Source organism: Chlorocebus sabaeus, chromosome 15 (assembly GCF_047675955.1).
Source record: "Chlorocebus sabaeus isolate Y175 chromosome 15, mChlSab1.0.hap1, whole genome shotgun sequence".
NCBI classification, from domain to species: Eukaryota; Metazoa; Chordata; class Mammalia; order Primates; family Cercopithecidae; genus Chlorocebus; species Chlorocebus sabaeus.
The window spans coordinates 54,672,452-54,690,761 of record NC_132918.1 but is presented as its reverse complement, the minus strand read 5'-3'; the positions used below and the strand labels follow the sequence as shown (position 1 = coordinate 54,690,761).

Sequence of the window (18,310 nt, the reverse complement as noted above, 5' to 3'; positions counted from 1 at the left end):
CTTGTACCCTTGCCAAGTGACTACTGTGTGCCTTCTGTGGAGGGTGTGGAGGGACTCAAAATAGAGGTCAGGGCGCCAGGATAAGTGTTGGCTTTCCAAACTCTGCATGAGGTTTTCATTCTTCTTTCAGGCGGCTTTACACAGACAGGGGGCTTTGTGTTTGGAGCGGTGGTGTGGGTGGTGGGACACACTCTGTACCTCATGCCCTTAGTGAAGGTTTTAGGGAACCTGCTGCGCAGGAGGGGAGGGGAGAGAAAATATTTGCCTCAGAAAGTAATATGCTGACCATCCCAGCAGTTACGGGGAGAAAATGCACATATAATCCTTAAAGAACTTTACTGATTAGGTCTGTTGCCTCCTGTATAGAATTTCTGTGGGAAAAAAGCCAAATGTTATCGTATTGTTGTCTTTATCTTTCTGCAGATAATGCCTCAGACATCTCTGTAACCCGATGCCTTTGCTTTTCTGTTTTGGCAGAGGAATGTTACGGCATCCGGAGTCATCCCTCAGATTTCTCTGATCATGGGCCCATGTGCTGGTGGGGCTGTCTACTCCCCAGCCCTAACAGACTTCACGTTCATGGTAAAGGTAAGAAAGAAGGGCTTGTTTCTGGTGCCCTTTGATATTTGTGCAGTTCCTTACCTGCAATAAAAATAATTCCTGACCCAGATCTAGGTTATCTGCATTCTCATTGGCTTTCAGCATAGTGATGATAAGGTGTTAGTGGAGAGAGGGTTTTGGCATGAAATTTATAGCTCATGGGGGTTCAGTGGCAGGGGGTGCTTATGTACTTCATTGCTGGGTGATTTTACTTGTTGATCTGAATTGCAAATGATTTTCAGGTAATCAATGAATCCTGTCCTCCGAACAGAGAGATAACTGTTTACTGAGTCCTATTCAAGAAGTTTCTCATGGAAGGCTTTTCTGTAATCCGTTTATTGGAAAGTTGTTTCTGATGTTTCACCTTTATTTCTTCAGCTCCTTGTCATTTTATTACTTTGTGTCCATAATGGTAATGGATAAATCTGATCTCACACTTCATTTTGAGAGGTACATATCTTTATTACATGACTTTAATGGACTTATATTTTAAAAATATTTTAAAATGAAGTCTATTTGAACTTATACAAGAGTAATTACCATTAATCTCAAAACTGCTTTAAAAAAGTCAGCCTTAAAATATTAATAAAAGTGAACATTGGATGCTAAGACAGAACGGTTGGGGGGAAAAAGTAATGATAGCCATCCAACATGAGGAGAGGAGTTCTAGAGGGAGTGTAAATGGGAAACCCTTTGTTCTCGAGAGAAGTTAGGCAGTAGGAATTCAGAAGTTTCACAAAGTGCTTACCACTTTGACTCAACTATTCTGTTCTTAGTGACATACTGAAAGCAGTGTAAGTATTCAACAATAGGAGTAACTTTTATTAATCAAATTTAAGATGGGCCATACACAGTGGCTCATGCCTGTAATCCCAGCATTTTGGGAGGCTGATGCAGGCGGATCACTTGAGCTCAGGAGTTTGAGACCAGCCTGGGCAACATAGCGAAACCCCATCTCTACAAAAAAATACAAAAATTAGCTGGGCATGGTGGTGCATACCTGTGGCTACTTGGGAGGCTGAGGTGGGAGGATCACTCGAGTCCAGAATATCGAAGCAGCAGTGAGCCAAGATCGTGCCACTGCACTCTAGCTCTGGGTGACAGAGGAAGATCCTGCCTCAAAAATAAAAAAATAAATAAATAGAAGTAAGATGACCACTTCTTTTACTTGGTGGACAATGCAGAATTTTCTGAACTTTGATTACTAAATCTATATATACATACCTAACTGGTGCTACCCCCATTCTCTCCTCCTTCCTGCTGTTATGAAGGGAGGTGTGGGATCAATTCCTCTGACTAAAGTCATCCTTTCCTTCTGCTACACACATCCACATTACTGAATATAACTCTCCACCCCTCTTCAGGACCCTTATACTGTCCCTTTGCTCCTTTCTCTTTAGTATCTTCAGTCTCTCCCTTGGTACTGGATCCTCCCATCAAAACTTAATCACGCTTAGGTCTTTCCTATCATCAAAACAAAAACTGTCCTCTAGTTGGCATACTCCTGTAGCTCTTGCTCTGTTTCTCTCTTGCCATCCCATTCTTCAACACATGTTAATTTAGCTTTGACCCCTAGACCACTAAATCATTTTTTTAAGGTCCTCAGTGGCTTTTGCATCACCGTAAATGCAGTTCTCATATTCGTCAGTCTTTCAACAGTGTTCCCTTGGCTTCCATTATACCATATTCTGGCATTTCTTCTCACAACTCTGACCATACCTTCCTGGTTTCCATTGGCAATTTACATGGTTCCATTCAGACTCTAGATGCTGGAGTTCATTCCAACTGCTTTCTCTTTTAATTCTGTGTTTTATTCTAAGCAATCTCATTTTCTGCTTACAAAACTTTACTTAATAATTGCATATTAGTGAGACTTCCTCTCTTGTCCTCAGCAATATTATCAAACTGTCGCCATTCTACATCTTAAATATTCTGTGTATTTAATAAGAGTGCAGTGGAAAATACTAAGTCTCTTTTAAAGGACTACACAAGGTAATTATAACATTCTTATGGGAGGAAGAAACATGCAAGCATAAACATTCTATGAAAGTAGTGTAATGAGGAGTTAGCCCTACCAGGTGCCAGGATTTAAAACTACAATAACTAAAACAGTCTAAGAACTTGTAAGTAAATGAACAGAAAGACCAAGGGACATTACAGAATTGATAAATAGATCTACATCTATTTGGACATTATGATGAAAAGGATATTGTTCTAAGCAAAGTCACTGATAATAACAATTTCTTATGTCAGAGATACCAATGATTGCTGCATCACTAAATCCAGTTAACATTTCTCACCGTTTGTCTTACCTCTTCACAATATTTGCTCTAACTGATCACTCCAGTCTCATGACTTTAAATACTGATCCATATGCTGACAACTCTCAAATCTGTTTCTCCAGGATTATATGTTTAAGAGCCTACCAGAATTTCCATTTGAACTTTAATGGGTGTCTTAAACTTAACAGGTTTTGATTTCTACCAGGCTCCTCCTGCATTGCTCTCTTACAGCCTTTGCCATTTTAAACGGCAAGTCTAGTCTTCCAGTGGCTCAGGTAAAAGTTTTGACACTATTTGAACTCATCTTTTGCTATCACATCCTAAATTTAGTCAGAAGGTCCTGTTGGCTTTACTTTAGAATATAATCCACAATATAATCAAATTGCTTCTTAGCACTACTACTTACTTCTTACTACCAAAACTGCTACCACTTTGATTCAAGCACATCATTTCCCATCTGATTATTACAGAATCCTCCTGACTGCTTCTGTCACTGACTCCTTTGAGAGTCAAATTTATAAATTTAAAAAATTTGTAATCATTTTAAATTTTGTAATATAATACATATTCAGGAAAGTACATAAGATATGTATAGTTTAACAGTTATTACAAAGTGCAAATGTGTGTAAATAATACGCAGGTCAGGCTGGGTGGGGTGACTCACACCTCTAATCCCAGTGCTTTGGGAGGCTGAGGTGGGTGGATCACTTGAGGCTAGTAGTTTGAGACCAGCCTGGTCAACGTGATGAAACCCTGTCTCTGCTAAAAATATAAAAATTAGCCAAGTGTGGTGGTACGTGCTTGTAGTACCAGCTACTCGGGAGGCTGAGACAGGAGAATCGCTTGAATCTGAGAGGCGGAGGTTGCAGTGAGCCAAGCGCGCCTGGGTGGCAGAGCAAGACTCTGTCTTAAAAAAAAAAAAAAAAAAATTAATAATAACCCAGGTCAGGAAATAGCTCTTCAAGAGCCCTGTCATGATGGTCCTTCCTAAGGATCACTGTAGCCTCCATCCTGCATAGAATTCTTTACTGTCTCAGCTTTTATGGTAATATTTTTATTTGCTTTGCTTCATAGTTGAAAATAAAAATTGCCTCCCTAAACAATGTGGATTAGTGTTTCCTGTTTTGACCTTTATGTTAAGTGAAACCATGTAATATGCTTTCTTTTGTTCATGGCTTCTGGCTGATTATGTTTCTAAGATTTATCTATGTTGTTCTTGGAAAATGTAGTTCATTCACTTTAACAGCTCTGTAGTAAGTGTGTGTGCATGTATGTGTGTGTGCGTGTGTATATATGTGTGTGTGCGTGTGTATATGTGTGTGTGTATATGTGTGTGTGTATATATATGTGTATGTGTGTGTGCGTGTGTATATATATATATATGTGTGCGTGTGTGTGTGTGTGTATATGGTTTTTTTTTTCTTTTTTTTTGAGACAGAGTCTTGCTCTGTCACCCAGACTGGAGTGCAGTGACATGCATCTCGCCTCACTGCAACCTTTGCCTCCTGGGTTTATGTGATTCTCACACCTCAGCCTCCCAAGTAGCTGGGACTACAGGCATGTGCCACCACACATCCAGCTAATTTTTTGTATTTTTGGTAGAGATGGATTTTGCTATGTTGGCCAGGGTGGTCTCCAATACTTGGCCTCGAGTAATCCGCCTGCCTCAGCCTCCTAAAGTGCTGCGAGTACAGACGTGAGCCACCATGCACAGCCATAGTATTTCTTAACGTATTCATTCATTCCACTGCTGACGGACATTTAAATTATTTCAAGATTTTTGCCATTGCAAATGATGCCGATGTAAACATTTTTCTACATGTATCTTGGCATGCACATTTGAATTTCTGATGCTGATGTAAACATTTCACATTAGAGGCAATCTTAGGTCATAGGATATATATGTCTTCAGCTTCTCTAGATAATACCCGTCTGTTTACTAAAGAGGCTGCAGCCAGCAGTTTGAGAATTTCAGTTGTTTCACATCCTTGCCAGCATTTATATTAACATATTTTAATTGTGCCAGTTTGATGCTTGTGGTATAGTCTCTTATTGTGTTCTCAATTTGCTTTGACTCAATTTGCATTAGTCCATAACTAATAAGGCTGAGTGCCTTTTCGTATGATTCCTGTTCTTCTAAATTAAGGTATGTTTATGACTCAGAATGTAGTCTCACTTGGTGAATGTTCCATGGGAGCTTCAGAAGAAGGTGTATTCTGTTGTTAGAGGAAGTGTGTCCATCATATCCAGTTTATTGGTACCGTTTTTCTTTAATTTTAAAAATGATTTCTATTTATTTTACTTTTTAAAATGTTTATTATTATTATTTTTTATTTTTTGAGACGGAGTCTCCCCCTCTCACCCAGGCTGGAGTGCAGTGGCATGATCTCGGCTCACTGCAAACTACTTCAGTTCCCAGGTTCAAGTGATCCTCCTGCCTCAGCATCCTGTGTAGCTTGGACTACAGGTATACACTGCCATGCCTGCTTATTTTTTTATTTTTTATTTTTTATGTAGAGAACTGGTCTCACTGTGTTGCTTAGACTGGTCTTGAACTCCTGGGCTCAAGTAATCCTCCTCCCTCCCAAAGTGCTGGGATTACAGGTATAAGCTACCACACCTGGTCTTCTATAAAAAATTTTTAGAGACAGGGTCTCACTCTGTCTCACTCACCCAGGCTGGAGTGCAGTAGTATGATCATAGCTCACCAAAGCCTCGACCTCCTGGGCGCAAGTGATCCTCCTGTGTAGCTGGGATGACAGGCACATGCCAACACACCTGGCTAATTTTTTATTTAATTTATGTTTTTGAGACAGAGTCTCGCTGTGTCGTCCAGGCTGAAGAGCAGTGGTGTGATCTCAGCTCACTGTATCCTTGACTTCCTGGGGTCAAGCAATCCTCTCACCTTAGCCTCCTGAGTAGCTGGGACTATAGGTGTATGCCACCATGCGTGGCCAATTTTTTAATTTTTGCAGAGACAGGGTTTCACCATGTTGGCCAGGCTAATTCTTATTTATTTTAATTTTTATAGAGACGGGATCTGGCCATATTGTCATAGGCTGGTCTTAACCCCTGGCCTCAAGTAATCCTCTCACATAGGGCCCTTGAGTTGCTGGGATTACAGGCATAAGCCACTGTGCCCAGCTGATTGGTGTTACTGAGTTCATCTGTGTCTTTATTGTTTCTGCCTGCTGGATCTGTCCACTTTTGATAGAGAAGTGTTGAAATCTTCAACTGTAATCATGGATTCATCTATTTCTCCTTCCAGTGCTATCAGTATTTGCCTCATGTTATTTTGATGCTCTGTTGTTAGGTGCATACACAGGAAGGACTGTTTGTCTCCTTGGAGAATTGACCCCTTTATCATTATTCAGAATTCCTCTGTATAATAACTTTCCTTGGTCTGAGCCTTTTCTGTCTGAAATTAATATAGCTACTCCTGATTTCTTTTGATTAGTCTTAGCATGTAATGTATTTCTGCAGTCATTTACTTTTAATCTTTATGTGTCTATTTCAAGTGGGTTTTTTATAGACATCCCATATAGTTGTGTCTTGACAGATTCTTGATCCAGTCTGACTATCTGTCTTTTAATTGTTACATTTAGACCACTGACATTCAGAGAGATTGTTGGTATAGTTGGATTAATATCTACCGTATTTGTTACTGTTTTCTTTTTGTTGTTTGTTCTTATTTTTGTCTTCCACTCTTCTGCCTTTTGTGATTTTAATTGAGCATTCTATATGATTCCATTTTTCTCCTGTATTAGCATGTTAGTTATATATATATATAAATTTTTGTTTTTTACATTCTTTGGTGGTTGCCTTAGAGGTTGCAATATAATTTACAACTATTTTAAGTTCAATTTCAGATAACTTCTGTTTCCCAGGTTGTATGAGTATCTTATAATAGCAAAATCATTCTAATTCCTTCCTCCCATCCCTCATATCATATATATAAAATATGTGTACATAGTTGCCCTTGATCTTAGCCAAAAGGCTGAGAAGCGATGTGTACATAAATTGTACATAATTGAATGTGTACATAATTGAATTTTTGCTATTACTTTGAATCAAAAGTTTTCATTTTACCTTCTTGAATCCTCTTTCTTTATGTACGTATAAGTTTCTGATCTTTATCATTTACCTTTTCTGTAAAGAATTTTGCTGAACATTTTTTGCAAGGCAGGTCTACTGGCAAGAGATTACCTCAAGTTTTGTTTGTTTGAGAAGGTCTTTATTTTTCCTTCACTTTTGAAGAATAATCTTGCAGAGTGCAGAATTCTAGGTTGGTAGGATCTTTCCCCTCTTTCCCCTCAACACTTTAAATATTTCATTCTACTCTCTTCTTTCTTGCATGGTTTCTAAGAAAACTTGGATGTAATTATTTTTTTTGGTCCTCTATAGGCAAAATGCTTTTTTCTTATGGCTGCCTTTAAGATTTTTTCTTTATCTTTGATTTTCTGTAGTTTTGAAATAATGTCCTAAGTGTAGTTTTTTGTTTTTTGTTTTTTTAGAGGTGGGGTCTCTCTGTGTTTCCCAGGCTGGTTCAAACTCCTGGGCTCACATGTTCTTCCTGCCTTAGGCTCGTGAGTGGCTGGGACAACAGGTGTGCACCACTAGGCCTATCTTTCTCTGTGTAGTTAGTTAGTTAGTTTGTTTGTTTTGGCATTCATCTTGCTTGATGGTCTCTGAGCTTCTTGGATCTGTGGTTTGTTGTCAGACAATTTGGGGAACTTTTCAGTCATTATTACTTCCTATATTCTGTTCTTTTTTCTCTTTCTTTTCCTTCTGGCATTCTCATTATGTATATGTTACATTGTTTGTAAGTTGTCCCACAGTTTTTAGATACTCCAGTTTTTTTCAATCTGATTTTTTTCTTTGCTTTTCAATTTGGGTGGTTTCTCTTGAGATATCTTCAAGCGCAGAGTTTCTTTCCTCAAGCAGGCCCAGTCTGCCAAAAAAACGTATCAGATGCATTCTTTATTTCTGTTGCAGTGTTTCCAATCCCTGGCGTATTTTAGTTATTTTTTTAGAATTTCCATTTCTCACCTTACATTGCTCATCTGTTCTTGCTTGCTGTCTACTCTATCCATGAGAGCCCTTAGCATTTTGTTTATTTTTGTTTTTTGAGATGGAGTCTTGCTGTCTTGGCCAGGCTAGTGTTGAAGGCCTGGGCTCAAGTGATCCTCCCTCCTCAGCCTCCTGAGTACCTGAGACTACAGACACATGCCATTATACCTGGCAAACATCTTAATTGTTGTTTAAAATTTCTGGTCTGAATATTCCAACATTTCTGCTATGTCTGATTCCAGTTCTAATGCTTATTCTGTCTCTTCAAACTTCGTTTTTTGTCTTTTAGTATGTCTTATGACTTATTCCTGGTAGCTGGACATGATATACTAGGTAAAATGAACTGTTGTAAATAGGCCCTTAGTAATGGTAAGGAGCTGGGGAAGAGGAAGTGTTCTGTAGTCTTATGAGTAGGTGTCAGTCTTTTAGTGAGCCTGTGCCTCTGAACTATGAATGTCATGTGTCTCTCAGTCTCTTGCAGTTTTTAGGTGGGACAGGGTGGCTAGAACGGGTTGGGGCTGGCCATTTCCCCTCTCCCACATGGAAGGCCAGAGCTGGCTTGAGTTTGGTATTTTTCTTCCCTCGGGTCAGCAGTTTCTGATAAAACTTCAGCAGGTTAGGCTCTGGTTATATAGTTTCGCCTGAGGGCAGACCCTGTTAAGAATTGTGCTCTGGTGCATCTCAGAAGGGTCTCTTTTTTCCCCCTATGCATGTCAGAAGTGTAAGGGAGTTTTTCTCTGATAATCTCTGTGAGAACCTTGTTGAGTTCCTACAGGTAAAACTCACAAAAGTGTGGGAGCCCCAGTGACTGGCCGCCCCTGGAGTCTTTATCTCTCAGACTTGTCCATGCTGGGCCTCCAGCAATTTGTTAGTTGTAGTTCTGGATTTCATACATCAGCCCTGGCTCTGGGGGAGATTTGTGCTTGTGGGTTTCTACCCTGCAAGGATCAATTTTCTGCATTTGCCAGTCGGTCTCCAGTTTTGGAGTGCTTTGTTCTGTGACCTCACCTCTCTGATGGATCTAAGAAAAGCTGTTGGTTTTTCCCCTGCAACTTGTTCAGCTTTTTATTTGTAAGGAAGGAGTATCAACTTTCAGTTTCTTATGTGCTAGACTGGAAACCTGAAATTCTGTGTTTCTAGTTTTTTTTTTTTTTTTTTTTTTTTTTTTTTTAACAGTTTCAAATAAGGCTGCTATAAACATTTGTTTCAAAGTCTGTGTGTGAAGTGGGGAAGACCTTTCTAGCTAGACTTTTCTAGCAAGATTTCAAACCAAGAAGCCATAAGATAAAAGACTGATATAATCCATATGATAGACTAAAGACTAATTTCTTTAGTATATAGAAAAGCCAGCGATGTATTAGAAGTGGGCAAAGAACATGAATAGTGAGTTCAGAGAGCACTGTAGTAATATTGATTGCAGAATTGCTTATTATACTAAAGTTTTGGAAACAACCTTCATGATCATCAATTGGTGAAAAGTTAAATTATGATACAAATCCTACTATATTGATAAGGAATAGAATGATCTTCAAGCTAGAAAAACAAATTTGAGAACAGTGTGTATAGAACACTGTGTTGGGAAGAAAATGTTTGCATTAGAAAGTGTTTGTGTTAGATAATGTTTGTGTTAGAAGATAAGAGGGCAAATATATGTATATATTAATGCTCATGGGTTCATGGGTGTCTCTGTAGGGAGAGAGAAGAAACTGACAGGGGATGACTTAGGGGAGGGGAATTGGAGGCCTGGAAGTAAGGGCTGGGCTGTAGACTTTCCACTGTATCTCCTATTCCTCTGTTTAAATTTTGTGCAGTATGCTTATATTATCTATATATTATAAACTAAAAATTAAAAGCCTATCACTCTGTCATAATACCGAAGCATTGATTTGTTAGTTTTTTGTTTTTGTTTTTGAGAGGTTTTCACTCTGTCACCCAGGCTGGAGTGTAGTGGTGCAAGCAGTCATAGCTCACTGCGACTCCAGTAATTCTCCCACTTCACCCTCCTGAGTAGCTGGGACTACAGGCACGTGCCACCAGGCCTACCTAATTGAAACGCATTTTTATGGAGACTGGGTCTCGCTATGTTGGCCAGGCTGGTGATGAACTCCTGGCCTGAGGTGATCCTCCTGCCTTGGCTTCCCAAAGTGTTGGGATTACAGGTGTGAGCCACTGTGTCCCACTGATTTCTCAGTATTTTTAAGTAGCTTCATTTAAAGTGACTGGTTGCATACAGTCCCCATATCTCAGTTTCCTCATATGTAAATGAGGGTGATAATAGTACTCAGGCTTTACCGACACAGTTTTGTGAAGTGCTTAAAAAACTTCTTGGTGCACAGCAAGCTCTGAGTAAGAGCCACCTGTTACTGTGTTCTACACCTTGAAATGTTAGCCACACTGCAAGTTAACTTGCTGAGGTAGAACCATGCAACAGATATTTTTTAAAAATAGACATTGAGGCAGGGAAAACTTGGGTCTTCAGTTTGGATTTGTATCTTTAAGCTACATCCTATCCTCATTCGGCCACATCACTATCTTCTCTGCATTTGTCATCTTGGCTGAATCGACTCTAAGGCTGTGACCAGCTCTGGTGCTCTGAGATTGACTGTTCTGGAAATCTTTTATTTCAGGACACCTCCTACCTGTTCATCACTGGCCCTGATGTTGTGAAGTCTGTCACCAATGAGGATGTTACCCAGGAGGAGCTCGGTGGTGCCAAGACCCACACCACCATGTCAGGTGAGAGGCCTTGAAGCTGACCTTGTTGTTTTCAAACATTGAGAAGAGGGCATTGCCAAAGAGCCTGGTGGCAGTTTTTGAGAAATGTCACTTAATTGACCTTATTTGGGAAGACTGTGGTACAGTCTATTGTACTACAATACAATACAGTGTATTGTTTACAGTTATAGTGATAAAGGTAGATTTAGTATAGAAAATTTATTAAATTAATAATGCCTGGTTATTCTTTAAAACAATTTAAAGCTCATTGCTGGAATGGTGATTTTAAGTAGGTATGATTTATATATGTACAGTTGAACCTTTGAAAAAAAATCTTATTGTGACATTTTTTATTCTAAGGTTAGTATATATCTTAGAGTACATAAGTGTTTTACAATCATTGGCCAGGTGCATGATGGTCATGTACCATGTGTTCACGAATTTGGTCATAGTTGTTTACTTCTTCTTTTTTTGTTTTTTTTTTGAGACAGGATCCAACTCTGTGGCCCAGGCTGGAGTTCAGTGCACAATCTTAGCTCATTGCAGCCTCCGCCTCCCAGGCTCAAGTAATCCTCCCACCACAGACTCTTGGGTAGCTGGGACTACAGGCATGCACCACCATGCCCAGCAAATCTTTGTATTTTTTTTTTTTTTGTAGAGACGGGGTGTTACCATGTTACCAGGCTGGTGTCGAACTCTTGGCCTCAAGCAGTCTGCCCACCTTGGCTTCCCCAAGTGCTGGGATTATGGGCATGAGCCACCATACCTGGTGGTTTTGTTTTGTTTTGTTTTGTTTTTGAGATAGGGTCTCACTCTGTTGCCCAGGCTGGAGTACAGGGGCACAATGATAGCTCACTGTAGCCTCAGTCTCCTGGGCTCAAGTGATTCTTCTGCCTCAGCCTCTCTAGTAGCTGGGACTACAGGTATGTGCCACCATGCCCAGGTAATTTTTATTTTTAATGTTTTTTTGTAGAAGTGTGGTCTCATTGTGTTGCCCAGGTTGGTCTCGAACTCCTGGGCTCAAGCAATCCTCCCACCTCAGCCTCCCAAAGTGCTGGGATTACAGGCATGAGTCACCATGTCCTGCTAGTTGTTCACAACTTTAAGATTACATGCCAAGTTTAAAATGTATAAAGATTATTCTGTGCCTCAGCATTGAAACAAAAAGTTCTTGTTTAAACAGAAAGGCATGGAATTGGGAGTAGGGCATGATTCTGATATTAGTGAAGACGTTAGCTGTTGGAGTAATTATTGCAATTCCATGTTTTCTTGTAAAAGAAACCACCCAGCTGTGAATGGATTGCCTACCACACAGCAATGTAACTAAAGACAGGAGAAATTACTTCTTTGAGAGATTTTACAGTAGTAAGAGGCTGGCGTGCCTGATTTATGCACCTCATTGCACTGTGGTTAAGGCATTGGGTCAGCATTTGTCAGCATTTCTTCCCAGTGTCCCTAAAGTAGAGATGGGTATTATCAGTGAAGTCTTAGATTAGATGAAATATAGTTTAAAAAAAAGTCAGGGCTCTTGATTCCCCCACCCACAAAAATTGTTTCTCCCCTTGTCAGGTTGGCATCGATCTTGACTCATTCCTTTCCCTTACCTATCAGCATCATTTAGCCCCATCTTTTAAGACATATCTAGAATCAGAACACTTCTCAGCATCAACTCCAGCACGGCCTGATGCCGTTGTCTCAGGGCTTTATTGGCAGCAGCCTGTTTTTCTTGCTGGGATATAATATAAAGCTGGGTCTTGATGGCGTCTTAGATTTGACGAAATACGCTGTTTATTTTTCCCCGTTTTAATAGCATTATATGTTTGTAGTAGAAAACATACAAAACATAAAAACCACTAGATATTCCATCATCCACAGGTTATACCCTTGCAGTCTTTTCATGCAGATGACTGTGAATACACATACACTTACTCAAACGTAGGTATGAGCATACTCTTATATAACCTGAGGTTTTTTTTTTTTTTTTACTTGACAGCTTAAAGTAATGAATGTCTGCCATGACATTAAAGTTTCTTCTGTAGCACAATCTTAAGTGTGTTTTGTTTGTTTTTTGATTGTAGGGCAGTATGTGGTTTTCTTTCTGGGCCTGAGGCTCTTTGATGGGCTGTGTCTGATGCGCTTGGCCCTGTATCCCCAGGGCAAGGCACGAAAAGATGCTCTATACATATATTTTTCTCTCTTTTTTCTCTTTTGGTAACAGCTTTATTGAGATGTAATTCATATACTATACATTTTAAACACCTATTTGTAGTGTACAATTCAGCGGTTTTTAAATACATTCAGAGTTGCGTGATGCCGGGCACGGTGGCTCAAGCCTGTAATCCCAGCACTTTGGGAGGCCGAGATGGGTGGATCCACGAGGTCAGGAGATCGAGACCATCCTGGCTAACACGGTGAAACCCCGTGTCTACTAAAAAAATACAAAAAACTAGCCGGGCGAGGTGGCAGGCGCCTGTAATCCCAGCTACTCGGGAGGCTGAGGCAGGAGAATGGCGAGAACCTGGGAGGCAGAGCTTGCAGTAAGCTGAGATCCGGCCACTGCACTCCAGCCTGGGCGACAGAGCGAGACTCCGTCTCAAAAAAAAAAAAAAAGAAACCCTGTGCCCATTAGCAGTCACTCTGCATTTCACCACAAATACTTCTGCTCTAGGCAATTACCAGGCTACTTTCTGTCTCTATATGGATTTTTTCATTCTGGACATTTCCTAGAAATGGAATCATATAATATGTGATCTTTTGTTGCTGGCTGCTTTTACTTAGCATAATGTTAAAGGTTCATCCATATTGTATCATGAATCAGTACTTTATTCATTTTTATGGCCGAATAATATTCCAGTGTATGGATATACTACATCTAGTTTATTCACTGACCAGTTAATAGATACTAAGTCATTTCTACTTTTTGGCTATCATAGATATGCCTCTATTAATATTTATATGCAAGTTTTTGGGTAGACATATGTTTTCATTTCTCTTTGATTTCTGAGTTAAATGATAACTCGATGTCTAACTTTTAAGGAACTGACAGACTCTCTTCCAAAGTGGCTGTACCCAGTTATAAATATATCTTGAATGAAAGAATTCTGTCATGCTGAAAATGCTTTTTACAACAAATACTCATTTAGAATATGTGGAAAAAGACAAATAGCAAAGGAATTAAAAATTTAAAATAGAATAAATAAAAATGTAGAAAAAAGCAAAGAAAAAACAAATATTCATTGAGTACCTATGTGTGAAGCATTGTTTTAGGTGCTAGGAATACATCTGTGGACAGAACGAAAGACTCCTGCCCATATGGGGCTCATATTCTAGTAGAGGAGATAGACAATAAACATTATAAATGAGTACACTATGCGGTATGTTAGAAGGCAATACGTGCTATGCAAAAAGTATAACAGGGTAAAGGGGACTGGGATTGTTGTAGTTTCAAATAGGGTAGTAATGGCAGGCCTCACTGAGGTTAGGAGCTGAGCAGATTTTAAGGAGTTTAACTGCATTGATATGTAAGTGGGGAGCATTGCAGGCAGAAGGAATAGCTTATGCAAAGGCTCTCAGGTGGGAGAGTGACTGACCCGCTCAGTGGACATGGAAGATCATTGGAGTAGAGACATGACATGATCTGACTTAAGCTCTGTCTGGCAGCTTTGTGGACAAGAGACTGTAGGGGCAGTGGTGGAAAAAGGAGTCTGGTGGGATGAACCTGGAAGAGAGTTCTTGGCTCCACTTTCTCCATCATATCTATGGCCTTGTTTGGCTGCTCTGTGATTTCAGAGTGCTCTTCAAGAATTATGGCTTGATTCCTCACTAGGAGCAGGTGGCTCCCCTCCTTTCCTTCCACTGTTGCTGGGCACCTGTTTGCCAGGTGCATTATTCTTAATGGGGGCCAGGCCTGATCTTACCCTGTTGGAGCTGATATTCCAGGAGAGATATCTGGCAGTAAACAGGGAAATAGGTGATGCAGGGAAAAGTACAGGAGGAGAACCTCCCCCATGGTATAGGGATGGATAGTGAAGGGTCTGGGAGTGGATATGGAGGTGACATTAGAGCAAGGACCTGAATAAAGAAAGGTGTGACCCTGTAGAGGTGTGGGTGCAGAACAGAGGGAACCCATGCCCCATGCTGCATGAGTTGAAGGATCACCCGGAAGGTATGTATTATGTGGCATTACATCCTCAGTGGAGAGTGTGGAGAACAGAGCTATCAGCACAGTCTGTTACAGACATGCCCTAGAAGGGTGTAGTCAGGCATGAAGCAGCAGCTTTGGGCTGGCTGGTACCCTGACTCATCATATATGCTCCCTGTTCTTTTAGGTGTGGCCCACAGAGCTTTTGAAAATGATGTTGATGCCTTGTGTAATCTCCGGGATTTCTTCAACTACCTGCCCCTGAGCAATCAGGACTCAGCTCCTGTCCGTGAGTGCCATGATCCCAGGTGGGTTGTAGGCCAGTATGCCTTCTCTCATTTTGCAGTGTAGCTTGCCTTTCTCTGCCCTGACAGGACCTTCAGGGTCTGCCCTGTTGGGCAGGTTGCAGCAGAGTGTGGTGGAGTGGCTCCTAGGTGTGAGGATGATGTCATGTTTGGCTATAGAAGCAAAGAAAGATGATTTTATTTACCTTTTTCCTCTGATGTTTATCTTGGGGGTGAAGAGTGGCCCAAAACATTTTTAAAGAAAAATTTTTTGATTTCTAAGAAACTCTTAAGTTAGCTAGAATTGGAGATGGAATTTTTTTTGGTCTGGCCTAGTCCCCATGAAGAGGTCTCTCATTTCCTTTCCTTCCCCTCACCCACAAAAGGAAGCGCCATGATTCTTCCTATGGTGACTATACCTGCCTTTTTTCTTCCTAAAGTGACTGGTTCCTGGGCTCTACTTAGTTGTCCTTTTGAAATAAATAAATGTAAAATGATACAAACAGCATGCCCTTTAGGAGACATGTTTATGCATACTGCTTGTAGCCAGAGGCTGGGACAGTCCTGGGGAAGGGTGTGTTGCTGGCCATCTGGTGAAGACCTTTCCTCTTGCTGTTGGAGTCTATACACATATATGTGTATATACACGTATATATGTATGTGTGTATATACACGTATATGTGTGTGTATGCACGTATATGTGTGTGTATATACACGTGTGTATGTGTATATATACATATGTGTGTGTATATATACACACACACACATATCTATATATGTATGTATGGCAAGTTTCCCACTCCCTTCCCACAAAAGGTAACTGGCTCTTCCTATGTTGACTATACCTGCCTTTTTTCTGCCTAAAGTGACCGTCTGGTTCCTGAGCTCGACACAATTGTCCCTTTGGAATCAACCAAAGCCTACAACATGGTGGACATCATACACTCTGTAAGTGCCACATCTGCTTGTCTTGCCTGTCCTAGTCAGCCACTTTCATGGGTATTGTGCTTCGGCCTAGTGAGGAAGCACTGAACCACTTGGCCTTCCTGTCAGACAACACAGGTCGGGAATGGGGTGGGCACAGGACCAGTGGCCACTGAGTAGTGTGTTCTGGAAAGACCTAGTGGCTATAGATACCCTAGTGGCACATATGGACTTCAGGGCTGGAGATAGGAGTAGTAAGGGCCAGCAGAGCTCAGGAGTCTTTAGAAGGCCCTCTGAGGAGCATAAATTAGGGCCTATGTCCACAGAGTCTAGAGTGAGGCCAGAGTGATCACTGTTAAGTATCTTTGGGGCCCTCTGCTCAGAGGGGGTTTTGTTTTTGTAGAGAAGAGAGTACACAGGGCATCCTAGAAGGTTGGAGTGTGTGCGTGGAGGTCTGTGGGAGACAGGAGCAATTTGTACCTTTTTTTGGTATAGCGATTCCTGGGTCATTAAGTAAAGGGGACAGTGTTGGGCAAACTGAGGGCATCTATAGATGGCCATTGCCTTCCTTATGAGTACACTGTGCTCTCAGCAGTCCTTGCATAATAACATGATGGCTGTCTGGTAACTCTAGAAATCAGATTCTCCCTCTTCCCTAGGGTTTGCTTTTTTCTGTTATTGTTTTTGTCTTTTTTATTCTTGTAGGCTCTTCCTGCACCAAGGGTTAGCCTGAGTTGTAACCTTAAGGTCTTCCTTAGGTCTTTTCTGAGCCTTTGCAGGGGCATGTGCAATCATTCTAATTTTCCCTGTATATGCAGTTGTTTTTGAGTGTCCTAGTTGTTAATGTCTGGCTCCCAAAAGTAGAAAAAGAGAAAAAAAATGAAGATGGTAAAAAGGTGTCAGCCCTTTAAATTCCTTGGAAATCACTTCAGCCCAAAGCAGGAGAGCCTCACAACAACGTGGGGAATTGTAGCAACAGTGACCACCCATCTCTTTGCACCTCTATGATCAGAAGCAGCAGTCAGCAAGCACAGATTCTCAATATTTGGAGGACAGGGTGCTTTTTTGCCCACCCCGGCTCCTGCAAGCTGTGTGCAAACTGCTCCAGGAACCCTTGCGAAACTATGTGTCATGGAGCTGGGGTGGGAGATGGGTAGCTGCTACTGTGCTAAGAGCTGAAATTAACTCCAATTTTCAGTCCAGTCCTTCCCCTGGAAGTTGCAATCCTTCAACAGACGCCAGAGTCGAAATAGTTCCATCAGACAGATTCTGCCAGGCAATTGTTGCCTGGGTGGGGAGACAAATTCCTGATGCTTCCTACTCTGCCATCTTCTAACTTTTTCTTAAGGTATATATGATAGCTCTTGATTCTCATTATAAAGTTTTATATCCTGCTACCTATTACATACTCTTGTTTGTAATTTTTTTCTGTCATTTATTTAGGGTTTTTAAAATGTGGTTGTATACTGTCTATGTATAAATAAGAGTTCTGCCGGGTGCAGGAGCTCATGCCTGTAATCCCAATGCTTTGGGAGGCCAAGGCAGGAGGATCCTTTCATGCCATGAGCTAGAACCAGCCTGGGCAACATAATGAGTCACTATCTCTACAAAAAGTAAAAAAATTTGCTGGGTGAGGTGGCCGTTGCCTTTAGTCCTGTTTACTTGGGAGGCTGAGATGGGAGGATTGCTTGAGCCCAGGTGTTTGAGGCTATTCTGGGTTATGATCATGTTACCGCACTCCATACTGGGTGATGGAACAATACTCCATCTCCAAAAATAAGTAAGTAAATAAAGTTCTATCTTTCCAGTTATTTTACGTGTCATTTCTTTCCTTGTTTTGCATTGGCTACAACTTCCTATATGTCAAATGTAATGGGGAATCATAGTTGTAATTCTGGGCATCTTTGTATTATTTCCAAGTTTAGCAAGACTGCTGTCAATGTTTCCTGATTTGTGTCTTTTTTTCATGTTGAAGCTACTACTGGTTTCTGTTTTAAATATTTTTGTTGTTTATTTTGTCCTTAAAGTTCCGAATGAGTGTTGAATATTGTTGAATGCACTTTCAATGTTTTTGGAGATGATCATGTGATTTTCTTCCTTAGATCTATTTATAAATCTATCCTCGTAGATTTCCTAATACTAAACTATTCCTTCATTCCTGAAGTTGTATATTCTGTTTGCTAATGTTTTGAGGTTTTGCATTAATATTATGTGATACTAGTGTGTATTTTTTTAGGTATTTTAAAATCAGGTTTTGGTATCGATGTTGTATTTGCTTTACTTATTTATTAAAA

The 18,310-nt window shown here is 40.6% G+C and overlaps 1 protein-coding gene across 2 annotated transcripts in view; it reads left to right on the top strand.

The window, feature by feature from the left end:
- PCCB (propionyl-CoA carboxylase subunit beta) overlaps positions 1 to 18,310 on the top strand; it is a 92,799-nt gene that overhangs the window by 43,157 nt on the left and 31,332 nt on the right. For both annotated transcript variants that reach the window (XM_008009044.3, XM_073023596.1), the window contains 4 exons: positions 478 to 588; positions 10,580 to 10,688; positions 14,996 to 15,116; positions 15,959 to 16,040. In XM_008009044.3, the coding sequence (XP_008007235.2) occupies positions 478 to 588; positions 10,580 to 10,688; positions 14,996 to 15,116; positions 15,959 to 16,040 (423 nt within the window). The remainder of the gene's footprint in view (positions 1 to 477; positions 589 to 10,579; positions 10,689 to 14,995; positions 15,117 to 15,958; positions 16,041 to 18,310) is intronic.